The sequence below is a fragment of the Phaseolus vulgaris genome, chromosome 9 (assembly GCF_000499845.2).
Source record: "Phaseolus vulgaris cultivar G19833 chromosome 9, P. vulgaris v2.0, whole genome shotgun sequence".
Taxonomy (NCBI): domain Eukaryota; kingdom Viridiplantae; phylum Streptophyta; class Magnoliopsida; order Fabales; family Fabaceae; genus Phaseolus; species Phaseolus vulgaris.
The window spans coordinates 10400227-10420948 of record NC_023751.2 but is presented as its reverse complement, the minus strand read 5'-3'; the positions used below and the strand labels follow the sequence as shown (position 1 = coordinate 10420948).

General features: G+C 29.7%; 2 protein-coding genes across 2 annotated transcripts; one reads left to right on the top strand and one right to left on the bottom strand.

Moving 5' to 3' along the window:
• The first annotated feature begins 632 nt into the window (after positions 1–632).
• On the top strand, positions 633–9297 carry LOC137820831 (probable trehalose-phosphate phosphatase C). Its single transcript, XM_068625100.1, has 11 exons — positions 633–898; positions 6274–6364; positions 6469–6678; positions 7131–7271; positions 7363–7434; positions 7545–7670; positions 7864–7917; positions 8203–8304; positions 8424–8501; positions 8611–8751; positions 8938–9297. The coding sequence occupies exons 2-11, from the start codon at positions 6329–6331 to the stop codon at positions 9079–9081; spliced, it is 1104 nt and encodes a 367-aa protein (XP_068481201.1). The 5' UTR covers positions 633–898; positions 6274–6328; the 3' UTR covers positions 9082–9297.
• An 862-nt stretch (positions 9298–10159) lies between these two features.
• On the bottom strand, positions 10160–16427 carry LOC137822206 (uncharacterized). Its single transcript, XM_068627105.1, has 9 exons — positions 16215–16427; positions 14115–14303; positions 13873–13965; positions 13599–13781; positions 13403–13505; positions 13118–13303; positions 10714–12440; positions 10435–10603; positions 10160–10284 (listed from the first exon to the last, which is right to left on the bottom strand). Exons 1-9 carry the CDS (start codon positions 16425–16427, stop codon positions 10160–10162), a joined length of 2988 nt encoding a protein of 995 aa, XP_068483206.1.
• Positions 16428–20722: the final 4295 nt, after the last annotated feature.

Below are 20722 nucleotides of genomic sequence, written 5' to 3'. Positions count from 1 at the left end.
AGTGTGGTCTATGAGAAAGTACTTGACAGTGTTTAAGATTTTTAACTTCATCTTTTTTTTCTGTTTTGTTGCTTATGATACTTCAATAATATATTTGTCCTGTATTAGATTAGTCTGCAAATTATTACATATATATAAATAAAAGTTGGCTTCATTGGATCTAATTGTGGAGTGGTTTTTCTTCTTTAAAAGTCTAAATTCAACATTCCTAATAAATATAGATAGGTAAGGATAAACCAAATAGATCTATTTGAAGAGTAATAAGGTGTTTGCAGTTTTTATTTAGCACATAACTAATCTCACTCCAACCAAATAGATCTATTTTGAAGTAAAATAGTATCTTTAGTCATATGTATATCCAAATGGGAAATCAAATCCTAAATTATCTTTATAAATAGACTTTTACCTTAAATTTCATGCTTTCAAGTCAAACAAGGTAAAAAAAAAAACATAGTAATAAAGGAAAAAGTACAAAAATAGTTTTTTTTTTTTGTACATTAGAAGAAAGTAGAAATTGAGAACATGATTATAACAAAAAAGTATTGAGAGAGAGGACTGTGTTTAGAAAATACTAAATTTGCAAAAAGAGACAATTTAGACCTATATTAGTAATTGCAGATGATTTAAAGTTTGAAGCCCCAAATCATGCAACTTCAAAATAGCAGTTAATGGAATCTCTCCCTCTACATGGCCCACCCTTGGCACTTGGCATTCACCAAACCCCATACTCCTCAACCTCCCTTCTATAAATACCTCTCTTCTTCTTCTCTACCTTCTCCCCTTTCTCTCTCTCTCACACACCCCTTCATTCAAGCTCTTCTCTCTTTCTATCTTCTCAGAAATCACAACACCACACAAGTAGTTGCATCGCAGCAACCAGCATCACTGTATAATCTTGGTAAGACCTTATCTTCTGACTAAGTCATGTATTTTCTCTGCAAATCTTCATTTTGTTCCCCAATACCCATATTTATTGCTTAACCATTCCTTTCGGTTGGATTACAAAATATAATGTAGTTATTCATCTAATATTTTCGTTTTGCTTCATTGCATGTCTTTCCTATGTGATATCCTTAACAGTTTCGATTCTATTCTATTTTCTGTCGTTTTTTTTTAAATAATAATAATAATTGTCGGTGAGATTATATCCTTCACGTTTTTTTTTCATATCATCGGTGGTTTTTTTTGGTTGATTTTGATTCCCTTTCCACTACGGCTCCGGTGTTATTATTATTATTTTGTTTTTTCTTTTTTTTTCACTTACATTTAATAATAATCATGTTTTTTTTTTCATGAGGAAAGTAGAAATTTTCACTTACATTTAATAATAATCATGTTTTTTTTTTCATGAGAAAAGTAGAAGAGAAAAAGAAGAGATTATACACGAGAACCGAGAAAAGCGGTTGGAATTCAGTTTTTTTTAATTTTTTCTTGATCTTTTTTCCTATTTTCCCAAACAACCATTTAGGGGGGTCCATGAAGGTTGGTGCCACGCACTACTTCGGCTCAATATGTGTACCGTACATGTGGCACTGAGTTGGACCCATGATCTGACTCAATTCAGATTTGTAGTAGAAAGTATCCGGCTGAGTAGTAAGCTAGACATTGGATGAAAGGACATGTGCCTAGATAACGGTTAAAGTCTGTAGTCAATAGAAAATGTTCTGTTTCTGTGTCTGGTTTTGGACACTTCTTTAATTTGCTCACAAACAACCCTTCCTTCATGCACTTTTATTTGTCGTGTCAACTTATCATGGTTTCCTCTGCTTTTCACTTTCTTTATTTTTTTTAAAAATATTTTTCGCCTCCTTAAAGATATAAACACCGATTATATATGTTATGTTATCCTGATAGAAATTATTTTTCTTTTCTAAATTTGTTATATATAATTTTAGTTTTTTCTAGCATTTTCCACTGTGAAATGAGAAACAAGTAGAATTGAGGATTGCATGTAGCTGCTGCAACTAGAATCAGAACTCAACTAGTTCCGGACAACTCTTTTATTTCAGGAAAGAGAAAACCTTGTCTATTTTATAAATAAATAATATATAACATATGTGTTAGTCTTTCTGTGTGCTGCTGCACTGTTGCAGCTGTTGGTTTCTTGAATTAACATGTTAGCAGAACACAAGATTTCTTTACAAACTCTCCAAATATTTAAGAGTTAGATTTTGTTGTCTACAGGACATGAGAAGTGGATTGAGTATACTAAATAGTCTCTAGATCTTGGATGCTTGAGTTGTATTTTGCCTTTTAATTTAAGGATAACAGTTGTGTAGTGTTTTACTGAATATGGTATTTTGTGTATGTAATCACAAAGATACAAGACTGTGTACAGTAATTTTCTAGTACAGTTAGATGTGTGACAAAAGAATATGCTATTTTTCTAGTACAAAAGATTCAAATATTCTCTTTGAATTAATAGTAGTTAGTTTTTGCTTGAGTTATTTTTATGTTTCTTTAAACACATAAATTGGAAGCTTTTGCTGAAACCAATTGAATAATATCAATGTTTTGCAGTACTTATTGGAATAAAATCATTTCTAGTGCTACAGACAACAAATATTTGTAAGCTATCCATACAACACATATGAGTGTTTGATGGAATTTTCATTATGTTACTCACTGTTAATGGTTTCTTCACTGGGTCCTTTCTTATACTGCATGAAGGTATTTACTGATTGCTTAGCTACTAGGTCAATGGTAAGTTCATTCTTCTTGATTTTTACTATAAACCTCTACATCCTTTACCTATAATTAACTAATACACCTATTACAAGTGTAGAATTATCATAATTGATATGTTTGACCCAACTGTTTACAATTTTACCCATTTTTTTGTGTACTATATTTGTTAAAGTAATTATAATTATCAGAGAAGAATTATTATATTAGCATTAGGTACCAATAGTTTTCTATAGACTTGACCAGTTTGTCGTACTTGGATGTCCGGTACACTTTCCACTTTCTGGTTTCTGAACCTTATGGTATCAACCGTTTTGTTATTCGACACGTGAAATCTTTGTCCTTATATGATTAAATTAAGTTCTTGCTAGTTCTTATTTGAATTCACACTTTCGGTCTCAAAAGTCAAGAGTCATTTTTATCTTAGCGTATCCTTTTACCTTTTTTTAATTGATAAAAGGTGTTTCTGTCTAGTTTCTTGTTCTTACACGTGTTGATTGTTCTTACACGTGTACTGTTGATGCATATCCCACTTGTCTATTCTTTCTTGTGTAAATGTTACATTGGTTAGTGATATTTCTTTTTCATTTGTAGAAAAGACTGTTCAGAAACATGTGGTTAATTTCATCTGATAACAGATTCACCAACCTTGATTTGTCACTTTGCATAACAGAGTTGAAACTGTTTTGATGACCCAATATGTTTTTGTTCATTCTGATTTGGAGATACAAGTCATGTCATGTCTGATATATATCATAGATAAAAATAATGTATGTGTGAGTACGAAATGTTATCAAAAGAGACTTTATGAATGGACATCTAATTTTACTTAGTCTATGTCTCTGTAGTTATATTACATGTCTGTCTGGTTTTAAATTATATTTAACATAGGACTGACAGGGTAGATAAAATTTATTGTTTTAATTAACTTTATGGGAAGTAAAAGTCATTTCCAATTTTTGTCTAATCTATTTGTTAATTCCCAGTAAAGCTAAAGATTTGTTCATTGAATGGCAGGTAAAACTTATATATTCTTTCAATGGAAACCATTTTACACTCCTATACGATCTGCTCCTTCTCATGGAGTTGATCTGAGTCAGAAGAAATATGATTATTGTTGTTACTGTTAATCACATCATGAAAATCAGTAGCATGTGTCTAGGTAGTGATTTGTCATGTTAGACTGTCTGAAAGATTGTTAGTGGATAAAGTTGTATGTGTGTGATAGTGTAGTTATATTAGACCTTGATTGGATTAGTCAAGCTAGGAGTAACGAAACTGATTTCAGTTAGAAGGGGATAGGGGTGGTTGAGTGAAACCAAAAGACTAAATAACACAGACATCAGAGAGCAGTTACTCCGTTGATGTAGGCCTAAATTCTCAACTTTTTTTAGCTTGTGTCACTGTCATCTGAGTCAGAATAGACTAATATCCTACCCTACTCACAAAGGTCTTTCAAACTTTGTCTTTGTATGCAGACAAGTTGTCAAATCTTGTACTTCAATAATGTATTGCCCTTTTGTTTTTTGTTTTTGTATTGTTTTTCATGCATTTCTGTCTAAACCACAGATGAAAAATTATCTATGGAAAATGACCTCCATGCTGTGTAGCTACTTTATTCCTTAGTTACTTGGCCCACTGGAACCATTTGTTAGCTGATGGTTTTTCTAGAATGATTGAAAATGACCACAACACTATTTTGCTTATGAAAATTGTTCATTGAACTTGATGGGTGAAAATGACTTCCTAGATAAAAACTATTTGAAGCACTTCAAATGCAGTCTTCTCTATTAATATCTATGTTTGAGTTTAAGCTTTTTCGATAGGATAGAAATAGAATAACTAATCTTGTCTATTAGGACTGTATATGTCATGATTTTATTGGACGATTACATCAGTTCATCCCATCAATAATGGTGAACAATTTGACTAGAGCATAACTATTACCTTTGTTATGTTTTTTCTTTCTGTAAGATATACTATATGATTTTTGATTTTTTGGTCAAAATTAAATATACTTAAATGTATTTAGTATCTATTTTTTTTATAATTCAAAATATTTTCATCTTTCATTGAAAAACAGTCTTTTTTTTTATATATATTTGATTACTTAAAAAAAAAGCACAAAAATGAACTTATGTGTTGAGATTAAAAACTTGTTCATCACAAGCTTGCGCATTTTTTGTGTTTTTAAAAGTTATTATTTAATTTTGGTCAAAAATTTAGAAATTGAAACATTTTTTTTCTTTTTTCCTACAACATTGCAAAAACTGTTCTAACTTATTTATTTTTATTGACTGATGTTTGATTTTTTTCATAAATAAGATATAAAATATTAAATTTGAATTTTGAAAAGGAAAAAAAAGGTCATAAAACGTTTAATGTACTCAAATAAATGCACCTAAATTACAGTTAATTAAAATTTAAGGTAATTTTGAATACTGTTTGAGGCTAAACATTTATATTGTTTATAATGTTTAAAACTCCTTTTATAATGAAATAAAAATATTTATAATTCAAAGAGTAAATGTAACAATAAATACAAATCAACTTTCAAAAAGTAGAAAAAAAAAATTCTGCTTCTATAATGTTCTTAGAAAAGGATATCAGTTAAGATAACTTTTTTTAATATGAAAACAAAATTGTTTTTTTATTATTTTAATAGTTATTTGAAATGTAGGATAAAATTTAGAAATTGAAAGAAATAGAATAATAGTTATGATTTGTTGTTTTGTTTGACATTATTTTTAGAAGATTATTCCTTTGTGCAGTTTGTCATCTCATATTTCTTAAAATATAAAAATAAAAATACTCTTTATTCTATTTGATTGTTTTTATTTCGAAATGGGCGATAAAAAAATTCCAATTTATAAAATTCATAAAGTATTTTCGAATTAGAAATATTTTCTGAATAATTCATAATGAATTTCTTTAAAAAATATATTATTAATTATAGAATTTAGAAAGTATTTTTGGATTATAGTATTTTTGAAATACTTTCTAGATTTTATAATATTAAATATTTTTTTTTATAAAAAAAATAGTTTAGATTGTAGAATGAGAAGGTATTTCTAGTTTTGAAAACACTCTGGAAGATGTAAACAGAAAAAATACACCTTCAAACTGTAGAACTTGAAATATATTGTTTAAAGACAAAATTATCTTTTCACTTATCTATGGGTACAAGGTAATTTCTATAGAGGTGTAGGAAGAAAAAACCTTTCTAGAATCACAATCATCATTTCATGTTCACAGTGGGGACCCACAGATAGACCATGCAATTTCTAGTCACACTTCGTTGTGGATAATTTATCTTTACCGAGTTTGTCCTTGTCTCTTGAATTATTAGTTGGGTTCGAGCCCATAAGCAAATATAGACCCTATTCAAATTTTTTTGTTCTGTTTTTTTTATGATTGATAAAGAATCAGAAGTGGATAAAAAATTAAGCTAGAACTATTTGTTAATGCTTAATTATTGATAGGTTACATTGAAGCATTTCGGTTATTTATTTATCCTGTTTGTTTAATGATTGATAAAATTCATGTAATAATGTGAATTTATATATCTTTACTATTTTTTGTTTTCAGGATATTAGATTCTGTGAGAGTTGAAAGGAATTAGTGCAGTAAATTCCAACTAAATATGAACTATATATTTCTTCTCCTTGTCACATTGAAGGTAAATCAAGACATGCTCTTATATATTTTCTCCTGTTGACACTAACCATGGTTTGGAAGCAATCTAATAAGTTATTTCTTACTTTATTTTGTGGTATATATTAGATTTTCAAGAGGAAGTTGACACAGTTACAAGAGATTATGGGATTTCAAACATCACATACCACTAAATGGATGTCACAACCAATTTTCAAAGCAAAGGAAGACCCCATTGATGTTCATGAAAACTCATTAATCCAAAGAACAGCACTGAATTTGATTGATCATTCAGAAACCAATACCAATTACATTTTGTCTGGCTATGATTCATGGGTGGTAAGTACCAACCTAGTAAAACATAAAATTACTTATTTATTTATTTTTTAACTTCAAAAGCAAGTATTTCAGATTTTTGGATTAAACTATTCTCAAATGATACAAGATTCAATAAGTCATTGCACACACCCAATCCACCTTAATTTTAAAAAGACTAGAAAAAAAAAAGTAACATTTTTGTAATTAAAAAAGTGGAATTCATTTTTTGAAGAACTTATTTTCATGGAGGCACTTGGGTTCAAATTTTCTCAACAAGAAATAAACTATTAAGACAGAAACATGATACAAGAAATAGAAATAACAAATTCTCAAGTATGTAAATCTTTTGAGTGTGACAAACAGAACCAAAAAACATATACATATATACTAGAGTAAGAAAGTTGATGGGAGATGTTTGTGAGTAGTAATGCACTGTTTATGTTATTTGATGAGTTATTTGTTTGTGTGATTAGACAAGACACCCTTCGGCATTGAAATCATTTGAAAGGTTGATGAAAGCAGCCATAGGGAAGAGGATCATCATTTTTTTGGATTACGATGGTACCTTATCCCCGATTGTAAATGATCCTGAACGTGCTTTCATGTCTGATGAGGTAATTAACCACATTATATAACCATTTCATATATTAAACCCAATTCTAGAGTTTCTAATTCACTGAATGAGTTGTACAATGTAAATGGCAGATGCGTGCAGCTGTATGTGAAGTTGCTACGTATTTTCCAACAGCAATAATCAGTGGAAGAAGCAGAGATAAGGTTAGTTGATCAGTTCTTCAATTTGATGTTGATGCCAGTGTCTGAGTTGATTTCTAATTATAAGTAGTTACTCTTTTTTTTTTAATTCCTCTCCTTATTTTATGATTTAGGTAAAAGATTTCGTGAAGTTAAATAATTTATATTATGCTGGAAGCCATGGCATGGACATAATGGCACCATCAATGCCAGTTACATCCTCTGCAGGCGAGCATATTGATATTGCCATTAACAAAAGTGTGAGTTACTCTGTCCTCACAGTTATTGTTTTGAATCCTTTAAGAATGAAATATTTGTAAGTTAAACATGAATGTTATGTCATTTTGTGTTAACAAAAAAGGTAAAAAATATGTTAGTGTCACTACTCTGCATTTTCTTAAATTAAATGTCTCTCGTAAATAGTTAGTTAATGTAAGTATTCTCAATTTTTAGGGCACAGAAGTTCCCTTTCAACCTGCCAAGAAGTATTTGCCAGCAATTCGAGAGGTCAGTAAAATTACAAAATTATATATTTGCGTATTCCATGTTTCTCATTTCATGCAGTAATTGGTTTTTGTATGCAGTATATTTTATTTTTTTGTATTCAATGAAAAAATAAGAAAACAATCTACTGTAGAAACTATTCTCTGAAAGAAGATAACCCAGATGAGGGGTGAAGTAGAGTCAAAACTATGGCCAGCTACTGGAAAATGTTATGCAAGTTAGAGAATCAAAATCTAACCTTTATATGTACAGAACTGAATGTTTGACTATGACTGTTTGTGCTAACAGATATTAAGAATACTAAAGATTGAAGTAAAGGAAATCAAAGGAGCAATGATTGAGGACAACGGATTCTGCATCTCTGTACACTTCCGGCAGGTCCAAGACGAGGTAACCTTTAATTTCTAATAATTTTTTCTTATCATTATTTCTTTACATTTCTCTTTTCCTCAATGATTAACAGTATTCAGTAAGCAATATTTTTTTTTTCAAAATATGTTTAAATCCAGGATTATGATCTTTTGGAAATGAAAGTGAAGTCTGTGCTTGAAAATCATCCACAATTTTGCTTGACAGAGGGTAAAAAGGTATTCAGATTATACATGCATTTTTAACTCTACCTCTTTAAGACAGATTCAATTCTATTGGTTTTCTCTTCCGCACTGAACAAAAGCACTGAATACTGTTTATTTGTAGGTTATGGAAATAAGGCCTTCTATAAAGTGGAACAAAGGAAATGCTGTAGAATATTTTCTTGACACATTAGGATTAAGCAGTTGCAATGATATCCTTCCTGTGTATATTGGAGATGATAGAACTGATGAAGATGCTTTTAAGGTATGGCTAACTATACCTCTCTTTTTCTTCTGCAACACTCTAGACCTTTACTTGGTATAATTAGATGCATTACACTTAACAGATAAGAGAAATTTATATGTTCCATGTAAAGGAAAATTCTGCAGAATATTTTTAATGCAAATATGCAGAGTTGATAGTTATGCAGTCCCTGTGAAATTTATGCAGGTCATACAGAGTAGAGAGCAAGGTTATCCAATTATAGTGTCTTCAATTCCAAGAGAAACTAAAGCTTTGTACTCTTTGCGTGACCCATCGGAAGTACTAATCTTTCTGTCACGTTTGGCAAAGTGGAGGAAAACCGCTTACTAAATCAGGCCTTTAAATTTTGGTTAAGGCATAGATGATCATCAAGAGGGGTAATTTTGCCGTGCACATAGTTTATGTGCACTTCCCACGATGGATTTGGAGAAGTGCGATGATGTTTAATTTCTTTTCAAGTAGTTGGTTTGTAAAATAACCACTATGTATATTACTAGCTTGTAAAAAAGTTTCAATAAATAATAACTTCTAGTCTTTTGACAACAACTCATTCAAGATAACATTTTAAAGGCAGGAATAAATTGTCTATTTAGTAATTTTCATAACATCTGACAAGGAATAAAATGTCTATTTAGTCATTTTCATACTCAAAAAGTCTCCCCAGACAATGAAGATGGTAAATTGATGATAAATCACTTTCTTCGCAGCAACTTGAATCCCTCCTCACACCTCACATGTAGGAAGAACACATGGAAAACATTTCTGGCTAAGCATGAAATCATCATCCCCGTTTAGTTATCGGGTTTTCTTCTTGTCGAACCCTGTTGAATACCACAAATGATCACACAAAATTCTGATAAGATGGTAAGACAAGACATCTACATCTATAATTGATTAATCAATCAGATTCCACATTCTCGTGATCCAAACCAACATTTTCTGGCCATAACCTATACTCACATGGTATATTATTTTGTTCTATCCTCCCTTATATGTATCTATTATGTAAATTATCACAAAAGCTTGCTAGACATTACTGCTGGAATATGTTAAATCTTATCAGCAACTAACATATCACCACATCAATGAGATTAAGAATAGGTTTTAAGAAAAATAAACTGAAGATCACTGCCTAAAAACTAGGGAAATTATTTATTTGATTGAGCTGATCAAGCACATATCAAACTGAGTTACTGAGGATCAGTTAGTTATACATGTTTGGATTTAGTATACAACCGTTTTCTATATAGTAATGCCTATGAAAGGAAACAAAATGACATCAATGAAATCCAGAAAGTATATTTTCTATTGCCACTCAAGACTAAAATTATTTTCATTTTGTTTGCCATTTAGCGAAGGGGGGTCTTAAACATATATGCTCATAAAGTGAAGTAAAACAATAAAAGCATTACCAAACGTATTTTGGTGATGAGGGCTCTTGTGCAAAAGTGCTTTTAGAATCTCTTCCGGATTTTGCCACCTCACTAGTAACACTTGGTGAGCTTTCACCTCGATGGGATGATTCACTTGAACCTGGGAAATGGTCCAAGAGAACAAAAACAAGCTACCTATTAATCATCACCTATATTTTCTTATCGTGTCGATACATGGTAAAAGTTGATGAGGAAAAGGTGGTAACAACAAATGTACCAGGCATCGGTGGTGGATGAAAGAACCACTTACCTGGCTTCTCAAATTTTCCGCACAACTGGCCATGTCTGGGAAACCTTTGCCTTGAATTCAAATGCAAATTCTCGTCCCTTTCACTATGGTTATCCTTCTTTCTATATTTGGGATTTACGATGTATCGACTTAGGGGAAGACGCTTTTTCTTGCAAAACCTTGGCTGAAACTTCAAACATCAAAAGCATATTATGGTCCATAAATTATTTTAAGAGAAAACTCACAAGCAACAATAAATAATAGCACATTCACAACTGAAAGGGTGGTTAGTATATTAACCTGGTAATAACTTGAAGGATTTGGCTTTGGAAAGTAAGTCCCAGTCCCATCACTAGTTCTTGGAAGCCAAAAACCAACACGTTCATTAGTATCCCCATGCAAGGGAGGAGCATCTCCATATGGTATCACAGGAACATGCTGAGGTTTCCTGTGCCCCGCAAATTGTGCCCTTAAATGCATTGGCAGTGTAGAAGAGAGAGGAAAAACATCCTTTGATATTTGATTCTTGCAAAACCTTCCATATTGCAGATTCAACCAATAGCTTAAAAAATCACTATCCAGTACATCATAACCTTCATTAACAAAGTACCCTAAATCCACATCATTGGTAGCTGCAAAAGTAGTTTCAGTCTGAGTAGGAAGATTGTAGAATGGAAACATGGTAGGAACTTGAAATGATGGTCTAGAGGAACCATCTGCAGCTGGTCGAAAACGTTGGTCATCAACGGTTCCCTGTCTCGAACTAGAAGGACCAACAAGAGCAGGAGCGTAATAAGGACTTGATGAGTTAGGCACAGTCATTGACAGTTTTTTGCCTAATTGGAGAGCTTGAAAATCCGAATTGATAGCTTCAGTAGTCGTGTTCTCACGCAAGTCAGTGCCTATTGTTGATTCACCAACCCGGTTTTCATTCACACCACCGACTCGAGAAGTCACATCCTTATTTATGATTCTACTATCAAGTGGATTTTCACTGTTTCTTTCTCTGGCCAACCATTTTTGCTCAGTGGTTACCAAATCATCTTTTTGTGTGTAACTTGAAGCACATGTCTGCCAAGATGAATTACCAGAGCTGGAACCATTGTTAATAGCCATTTCTCTTTGATGGTCTGAATGAGGTACTGACACGCTATAATCAAATGGTTCAGCAAATTCCCCCTCATAGAATGGTCTCGCGGGAAACCATTCTGATGGAAATGGAGCTGTGTTGTGATAATGAGACATGTTGTATCCTGGAAAGTACTCAGAAGAAGGGGCATCTTCTCGAAACAGCCCAAATGATGAGTTTTCATGCATGTATCCAGAAGCTAAAACATGGGGTGGCAGATCTTCATTGAAATAAGGAAAACCAAAGTTCTCCTGTTGCATCAGCATTGATTCATCAACAGGACAGAAATAATCATCATTGAATCCTAAGCCATATTCACAATAATAATCGCTTGAAGTATTTTGTGGGCCATCTTCATATTCATACGAAATCTGCCCAAAAGGTTGATATTTTTCAGATGAAATTCTGGTCTTGTAGTAATGATGAATTGAAGCTTCACTATACAAACGACCAAATTCTGAACTAGAATAAGGCGTGTCATGAACTTCATATGATGAACATATAGGACTTTGGCCTGTATTAGCAAGTGCATTGTTATGCTGTATATCAAAGGCCATTGTACCAGTGAAAATGCTGCCATTCTTTGATCTCCATGTTTGAGAAGCAGCAAATTCATCATCAGAGGTTCCTAACATTTGCTTTGATTCTTGTGAATGGTTAGAAGGATTTTGGTAAATACCATGAGACCCATAATGTTCCCGACTAGATGTAACATTTTTGTTCCTTCGGTAAAGTTTATAAGTGACTGCATCGATCCAGTAACCATTACCGTTTCTCTCCCATGTATTCTTAAAAAATAAATCAAATTCAGCTATTATATTATCTTCTGGGCAACTCAGTAACCTCTCTATTCGCTTTGCACCTAAAGTAATTGCACTTTTTATCCTACTGAAGTTTCCTGCAAAGTATATTATACATAGCCAAACAAATCATATAACAGACTTATTTTAAATACAAGATATTCAAATGAAAGGGAAAATAAGCCTCATCAATCTAATAAAGCTATAAAATAAATAAATAATAATAATTTTGTTCACATGTTAAAACTAACTTATATTTAATAATTAACTCATTTATAAAATTAATTAATATGAGTTTTTTTTAATACTTGTGGATAATTCATTCAAAATGCTCCTACTTATAACATTAAAAGGATCTGAAATTTTGCATAACTTAGATACATGAAACTTTGTGCATCATAATCTAAAATTATGTGTAAATTATGAGAAACAATATATATCAGCCAAAATACCACATTTAAAAAGAAAAGATGATTTTAATGTAGACAAAGAAATCATTCACATTCTATATTTAAGGAACACGAACATAAACATGCAATTTTTTTTATCCTTTCTAGATAGGAAAATGATAAACAAGATGTGATTGGTTTATAAATAAATATATATAATAAATGATAAATTTGAAATTAAATTATATGAAAAGGTATTAAAATAATAGTATTAAAAATTGCAAGTTGTATAAAAAATTGTAAGTTGTATGATACCCCTTATATATTTTTAACTGCACTAGAAACATATAAAAAAGAATTCAGCCAGGGTTAAGAAGTTGCATTACCTTTTCTAATGCTTCCTCCTATGTTGTTGTTAGCAAGCAAAGGATCTATAATACTAATGTATTTAGAAACAAACGGCTTCTCCTTTAATTCTTTGCTGCTACACAGAACGCCATAGTTGGATTCACAAGCATTAAGAAATTGTTGGGTCAGCAACAACTTTCGGCAATCCTTGCGTGGAGGTTCAGCTATCATAATTTTAAAATAGAACATGTTGTGTAATCAGCCACAATGCATAGAACATTAACTCGAATATGATAGACAGAAGATTTTTTTTTTTCACTTACCTTTCATATTGGGAAGTGACCTTATAGGCACAGGACCTCGCAAGCTAATGCAATACTTGCTCCAGTCAAATTTGCTGAAGAAATCCAGAAATCGAAAGAGCACCTACGATGATAGGGTTACCATAACATAAGTTTTCTCTTATCTTTTTATCATAAGCCAAAATAGAAATTGCACCAAAGCGAACAAGTTTGTCACCTCAAGTGGTCCAGCAAATGTATTATTGTAAACATGAAATAAATATATGACTAAAGTTTCCAATGCATAGGTTGAAATGAGTCCATGGTGAGATCCCAGGATGCGGCTCTCATAGAAACACCATGCTTTTATCAATATAATACTTCGCTTCAGTAAGTGATTCTGATCTATCAAATTGTCTACCTGGAACACAAAATTACTCGTCAGAGATCTCTGCAAAGTTTTAAAAATAAGAGAACAATGATCAAAATAACTTCCTTCAGAATGAAATCACCTCTTCAATAAAACAAAGTGTTCCCAAACCACCGATCTGGTTGAAAGATATGTCAACTACAAAGTTTTCCACTAAACACTTTATAATATTCACCTGCCATTAAACAACGATAAGAAAAAACACAAGGTAAGAATGGTGACAAAAGAGTTATTAGACACTATCTTTTCTCTTGTAGTATTGCATTGATGTGAATGAATTTAGCATGGAGACATTATTGTACATAAAAATGAAGAAGCACGTACATTTGCCCGGATATACTTAACCTCTTTCACTTGAAATTGCGCGTCCTCATTCTTCTCTTCTCTCTCTAAAATACGCTGTATATCTTGGATGAGGCTGTCTTCTGAATGTTGATCATCAGAGAACGCAGTTAGATCAATGTCTCCATCAGGTAAATACGTCTTCGAAGGTACGGAACCAAATGGAAATACCTGTGGCAGTGGTAACAAAGGAAGCATATAATTTTACACTCAATATTCTTCTCTTTCCTTCTATATGTGTTCAGAGAGGAGAGACATAGACAACCTTAAAAGGATATAAAGATGGTTTAAAGACAATCAAGTTCTTCAAGTTTTCTTTTATATTACATGATTGTGGTGGGTTTATCTCCACTCAAGATTGCACTATATAAGGCATGGAATTTAACTTCATTTGGGCTTTTTAAACCTTTTTCAACTTAAAATCATGCTGATTTCTTTTATGGGCATGCAATAAAGGTGTTTCACCACCTTTTTATCGTAAGCTTGATTTAATTTTTGTTTTTATATGTTTTATCTCTTTTTTGCTGTATGGTTTTTGGACTATCTTGATTTCTAATTTTTTGGAATACGTGTTTCTTAGTGTGCTGATCTTGCATGCATATAACAATTGTGGGGTATATGAACGCTAATTCCTATTTTTATGTAACTTCACTTTTGTATTCATTTAAGTAGAGATGCAGTGGATCACATATGGGTTATCTATAACTACGAATTCTTCCTACATGCATCTCCATTTTTTTTATCACCTACAAATAATTAATAAATAAAACAACTTCAGATAGTACAACCTTATACAAAATCATGAAATTAAAGCTCATCTTCTCTATCATTCTACACCACCAAAGAAAGAAAATCCAACACTTAACAAAAAAAATCAAAGCACTAAAAAAAATCAAAACACTAAATCAACTGACACTAACCTAGAGATTCAACACTTCACACAAACAAAACAAGAATAAAAAAAATCTTATCCAACTTCTTGACCTAGAGATTCAACACTTCACACAAATAAAACAAGAATAAAAAAAATCTTATCCAACTTCGCCAAGAGCATCACACCCTCCCTACATGTATCTGCATAGTTTTTTAAAATATTGAAATTGACTATTTCAAATATTACAATCACGAATACAAATTTTACAGGTTGAATTTTACAATCTAAAATACAATCTTTTATATTTTAGGTTATACAATTTAGAGTAAAAATATTGTCTTTCTAAATAGTAAAGTTTAAAAATTATTTTCTAGATTATTTTTCAAAACATACTTTCAACTTCTTTTTTTCTATAGTGAGTTTTCTTGTATAACACATTAGAGGTTCATGTTGTAATTTGGCACATGTTGTTTAAAAATATTTAACGAGAAAGTCATATTATTCACGATATTAATCATAAGAAACGTGAATTTATGTGGGAAAGTGAGGAGAGATGCATAGAATCTTCATTATACCATCTTTAATACAACACACAGAGTGAAGGTTATATAGACTGAGACACAAAATCTACAATTTACGTCTTGAAAAGGGCATTAGGTAAACGAAGTATGGAATCAATAATTGAAACTCAAGAAAATAATTGAGATTCATATAATGCAACCTTGTAGAATAGTAGATAACAATAACTTGAAAAAAAAATGTTCGAACAGTATTAAATGCTTAATAGATCATTTTCTTGGTGTTAAGAACATCATCATCCATCAAATTTTGTGAAATACTAGGATATTTTCTTATTCATTTAAAGCTTAGTAAAGTATTTCAATAAATTACTTTCTGTTTCTAAACAAGCTACATTAAGGAGCAGGGTACAAAAATATTTTCTAAATTGCTAGAATGATAGCACTATATTAGATCATGTTATTATGACAAAATCGATATTTCAATCAGCAATTTATATTTAACATAAGAATCTATAAGCTGAATACGAAAACATAGTTGGAAAGGCCCAATATTACACCAACGTGAAAAAGTTAAAGGATCATTAATTATTTGATATCAATTATAAGCAGAGGTTTTCAGAATTCTTACTATAACTATGAAACGAAAAAATGTGACACTGAAAGTGAAAGAATTAACAAGGAAAGTACCTGACAAGGGACAGTGTTCATGATGAGGGATCGAAGGTAAGATACGACAGCATTTCGATGTGCTTCTGATATGAGATTGGGCTGAATATGTGTAAGCAGCTCTATAGTTCTACCTTCAACTTGTGACCATCTTTTCTGGTTAAGCACTTTTGCAACAAATGGTACCTCACTAGACACGAGACCATTTGGAATAATGTTACTCCCACTGTTCATGATGACTCTGCTTCTGGACAAAGAAAGTAAAAAACAATCGGCATCATAAGTTTCAAAATTGAACTGTGAATTGTGCTGTATTACAATTTTTAAAAGTAGATTGAGAAATAATCTTAGAATGGAATGTGGATATGAAAAGATGTAAAAAAATTAAAAAGTTTGTGAAGTGGTGCCTTTAACTGTGGAGTTGTCGAAATACATTTTTTTTTCTTTTAAAATTGTGTAGTCCACATTTCAACAAAAGGTAAAAAAAAAAAACAATTATAATCTAAGTATGATTATAATAATGCTTTGTCATGCAAAAGCTAATTGATAAAGAATTAAGCAGGATTGTTTGGTTAATTTATGAGACCACAGATTTTTTTCTATTCTATAAAAGTATGTATCTCAGCCAAACAAAAGTAAAAGAGTAAAACAAGTTAACGAATATGAGGTATATGGAGTTGGGTTACATCACTACATAGTCCAAATTACAAAGACAATAAAATATTTAAAAAACAAACAAATAACAGGATGAAAGTATTGCACAAAATTACTCTTAAGACATTCTTACTTGTTCTTGTCACAGAAAAGAATAACAAAACGTGAAGAAAACGTATATTGAGACAAACCCCCACTTTAGAATAACACAAACTATCTAAGTACTAATTTTTTAAAAAGAGCACAGTAACATGATCCAGTGGAGCCCACCTGAGAAATGAGGTTTCACGTCTGCAGGTTGTTATCACAAAATCTTATAATGCTAAAAGGACGCTAACATTTTGAATTGAAGCAGACACATGCTCAACGTTTTCAATTCCTGTGTCACAAATGAACACGGTCAGAAAACAAACCTCGTCAGGAACAAAAAGTGGAATTAAAAATTAAAAAAGAAAATTAACAGTGAGAAAGAAAAAGAAAACGTTACAGAGAGGAATGGAGTGTTGTTGAGAAGGAGGAAGGAAATGAAAAGAGATGAAGGTGTGAGTGTGAGTGTGAGAGTATATAAGAAAGAGAAAAAGGGTGACAAATGTGCTTAGCACCTTAACACATATTATTAACAGGTAGAAAGGAGTGAAGCTGGGTCACAGACAAAGAACAATTAAAACAAATGTGTGTTTTTTTTAAAGTAATATTTTATAAAAGGAAATACTTTTACGTTTTCATTTATTTTTTATGTAATGAATTTAATTATGTACTCGGTTACCAGTTGACTTTTGTTGCTCATGTTCACATTAGGCCGTTGCAAAATGATTGTAGATATGATTTTTTATGTTATCACTAAAACTTAGAGGCTTCTTCATTAGGTATTTTATGAATCTACACAAATTTATATTGTTTAAACTGTTTCGCATACTCTTTCTATAATCACTTCAATTTATTCCAAAAAAAAAATCACAACTGGATCTTAATTTTAAATTTTAAATTTTAAAAAATCGTAAAAAGTAAAACCAATGAAGAATTTTGTTTTTAATAAACTTAACTAACAGTAAAGATTAAAAAAAATGAAGTATCAAAAATGTCGCCAAAATATTTTCAAAAGTTTACAAGTATTCCTAATATATATTTAATATATATATTTAAAAATAAGAATTATTAATTACAAGTGAGGGATATTTAAACAAATTGTGGTTTCTAATACATGTTAATTAATAATAGAAATTATGATTATTTAAAGGAATTAATTGTAATTCAGTTCCACTATCACAAAGTTGGTGGATCAGATAAGTTCTCCCACTTAAACATATTTTATTTCTTAATTTTTTTATATATTTATTATATTATAATCAAATTAAATTAACTAAACGGAATTCACCTGTTTCATCAAGTATTAACCAAAAAAATATGTGAAAATTAGAGTGTCAATATATATAATTAAACAAATAAATAAATTAAGTACTGAATAATTCAAATACTATTGAGTGTTACGGGTCAATTCACTTCCAACCTAGCTCAAACTAGTTTAAACTACAAATGAAATAGGTTGAGTTCAATTTGATTCATATTTTCAAAAAAATTATACTTTTCCAACCTAATTAGACTCGAACTAGTATTGAATCAAGTTAATTCACAAGTTTAAACTCATTTCAACACCTCTAATAAAGAGTCGGTAAAGATATATTAAACATATATTTCTAACATTTAAAAAATTATGTTATTAACTTAATTTATAATATTTTCATTTTTTATTTTTTGTTACAATAATCATATTTTTAACATTGTTATTTTCTTTATTTATGACTCTCTTATAGTTATAGATCAAATAATTTGTATTCAATATTCTTATTAAAACAATTGATGTTTTGATTGGAAATTGAATATATATGTATGAGTTTTTGATAAAGTGAAATCTCTAAATTTTATAAGTCAATTATGGATAGTAATGAGAAAATAGTTTTAAAATTAATGAGTTAAGAATAAGAATTGAATAAATGTTCACATACGAATGTGACAAAGGCTTTGGTATAAAAAAAATCTTTTTATCTAGCAAATATACCAAGGTTTATAGTTTTCAAAAAAGTAAGTAAACTTCATATTTAATAGTTTTTGTATGTTTTTCCATATTCATAGAGAACATCTAAGTCAGATTGAAGATAACCCAAAATCTTAGCTATTTTATGAGTTCATTAAAGTTTCCTCTTACGTATATTTTTGCAATATATGATTAATATTTCTTTATAACAATTTTTTTTTCTATAAAATCTAAGAATACTTATAAAATATATTTCCTCATATATTTGATACATATTCCAACATTAACAACATATAATAAACAATTAATACATCAACTTAGTCCTAGAATCTTGCTATATTAACCAAATTTAATTAGATTTAATGATAGGAACCACTTTTCATATCTTCTTAGGATTTGAAATTATAAATTATGAAATCCTCTCATAATTTGAGTATTAAGAATAGAACAATTCTTATATTAAAATATATTCCCAAGAATTTAATATATTGAAATTATTTTAATTAAAAGGAATTCTGAATATCATTTTTCACGTTTCTCTTTAGAATTTCAGGTCACAAATTAAATATTCAACAAATAAATATAAACATTGAAAATAAATTGAATTATCTTTATCAAAATAGAAGATAAAAATAAATTATATTCATTCATAATTAAGAAAATAGAATAGATTCAGATCCAAAATTGTGATATATGGTAACTTTATATACAAATAAAAATCATTATAATAACTCATTCTTCTTCTACTACTTCAAGGATATCATTGAATTATAGGATTATCATTGTCCAATAACTTCACAACAGAAGAGAGAAAATTACATCTAATAAAATTATGTTTTTTCTTGTTAAGAAAGACATTGGAAGAAATAAGAACACTATAATAAAATCATTCAGAAAATTATTAAGTAAAAATTAATTTTAAAGATAAAAAATAATTATTTACTATATTAACTAAATTAGATGTGGTTTTAGAGATTAAAAAAATATTGGTATATAAAGTAATTTATATTATTATTATTAAATACTTTCTACATTAATATCTAATTAGCTATCAAAGTTTTATAGATATCAATTTAGATGTTGTTTAATAATAATAATAATAATAATAATAATAATAATAATAATAATAATAATAATAATAATAATAATAATAGAAACTACTTTAGATACCAACAGTTTTTTTTAGTTTATGAACCAGTATTTAATTCAGTTAATATAATAACTAACACTACAAGAAAATAATTAAATAGTAACTAAATTTAGAAAAAAAAATAATTAGTCACTATATTCACTAAATTATATATTATTTTAGAGACTAAAAAATTATTAATATATAAAATGCTTTTTATTATTAATAAAAATGTATAAAATGATTTCTAAAATAGTATCTAAATTAACTATCAATGTTTTAGCTACTAATATTTTAGATTCTAAATTAGTCTCTACAAAGCTAATACAAACTAATTTAGAATATAAAGTAGTAAGTAGCTAATGGTTAGACACCAATTTAAAAACTATTTTATAAATTTTTATTAATGATAAAAACTCCTTTATATACCAATGATGTTTTTAGTTTATAAAATGGTCTCTAATTTAGTTAAATAGTAACTAATTATTTTGGTCTCTAAAATTTGTTTTTATTTAATGATTTTCTTGTAGTGTAATTAATTTTTGGTCTCTAAAATTAGTTTCTATTTAATGATTTTCTTGTAGTGGAAACTTATGTGAAAAAACAAGGAAATCATAAGAGGGGGGACTTGAATTGTGATTTGATTAATTTCTAAAATCTTTTCACAAGCATAGTCTCTTAATGTTATCCTTGAAGCTTTTACAAACCCATAAA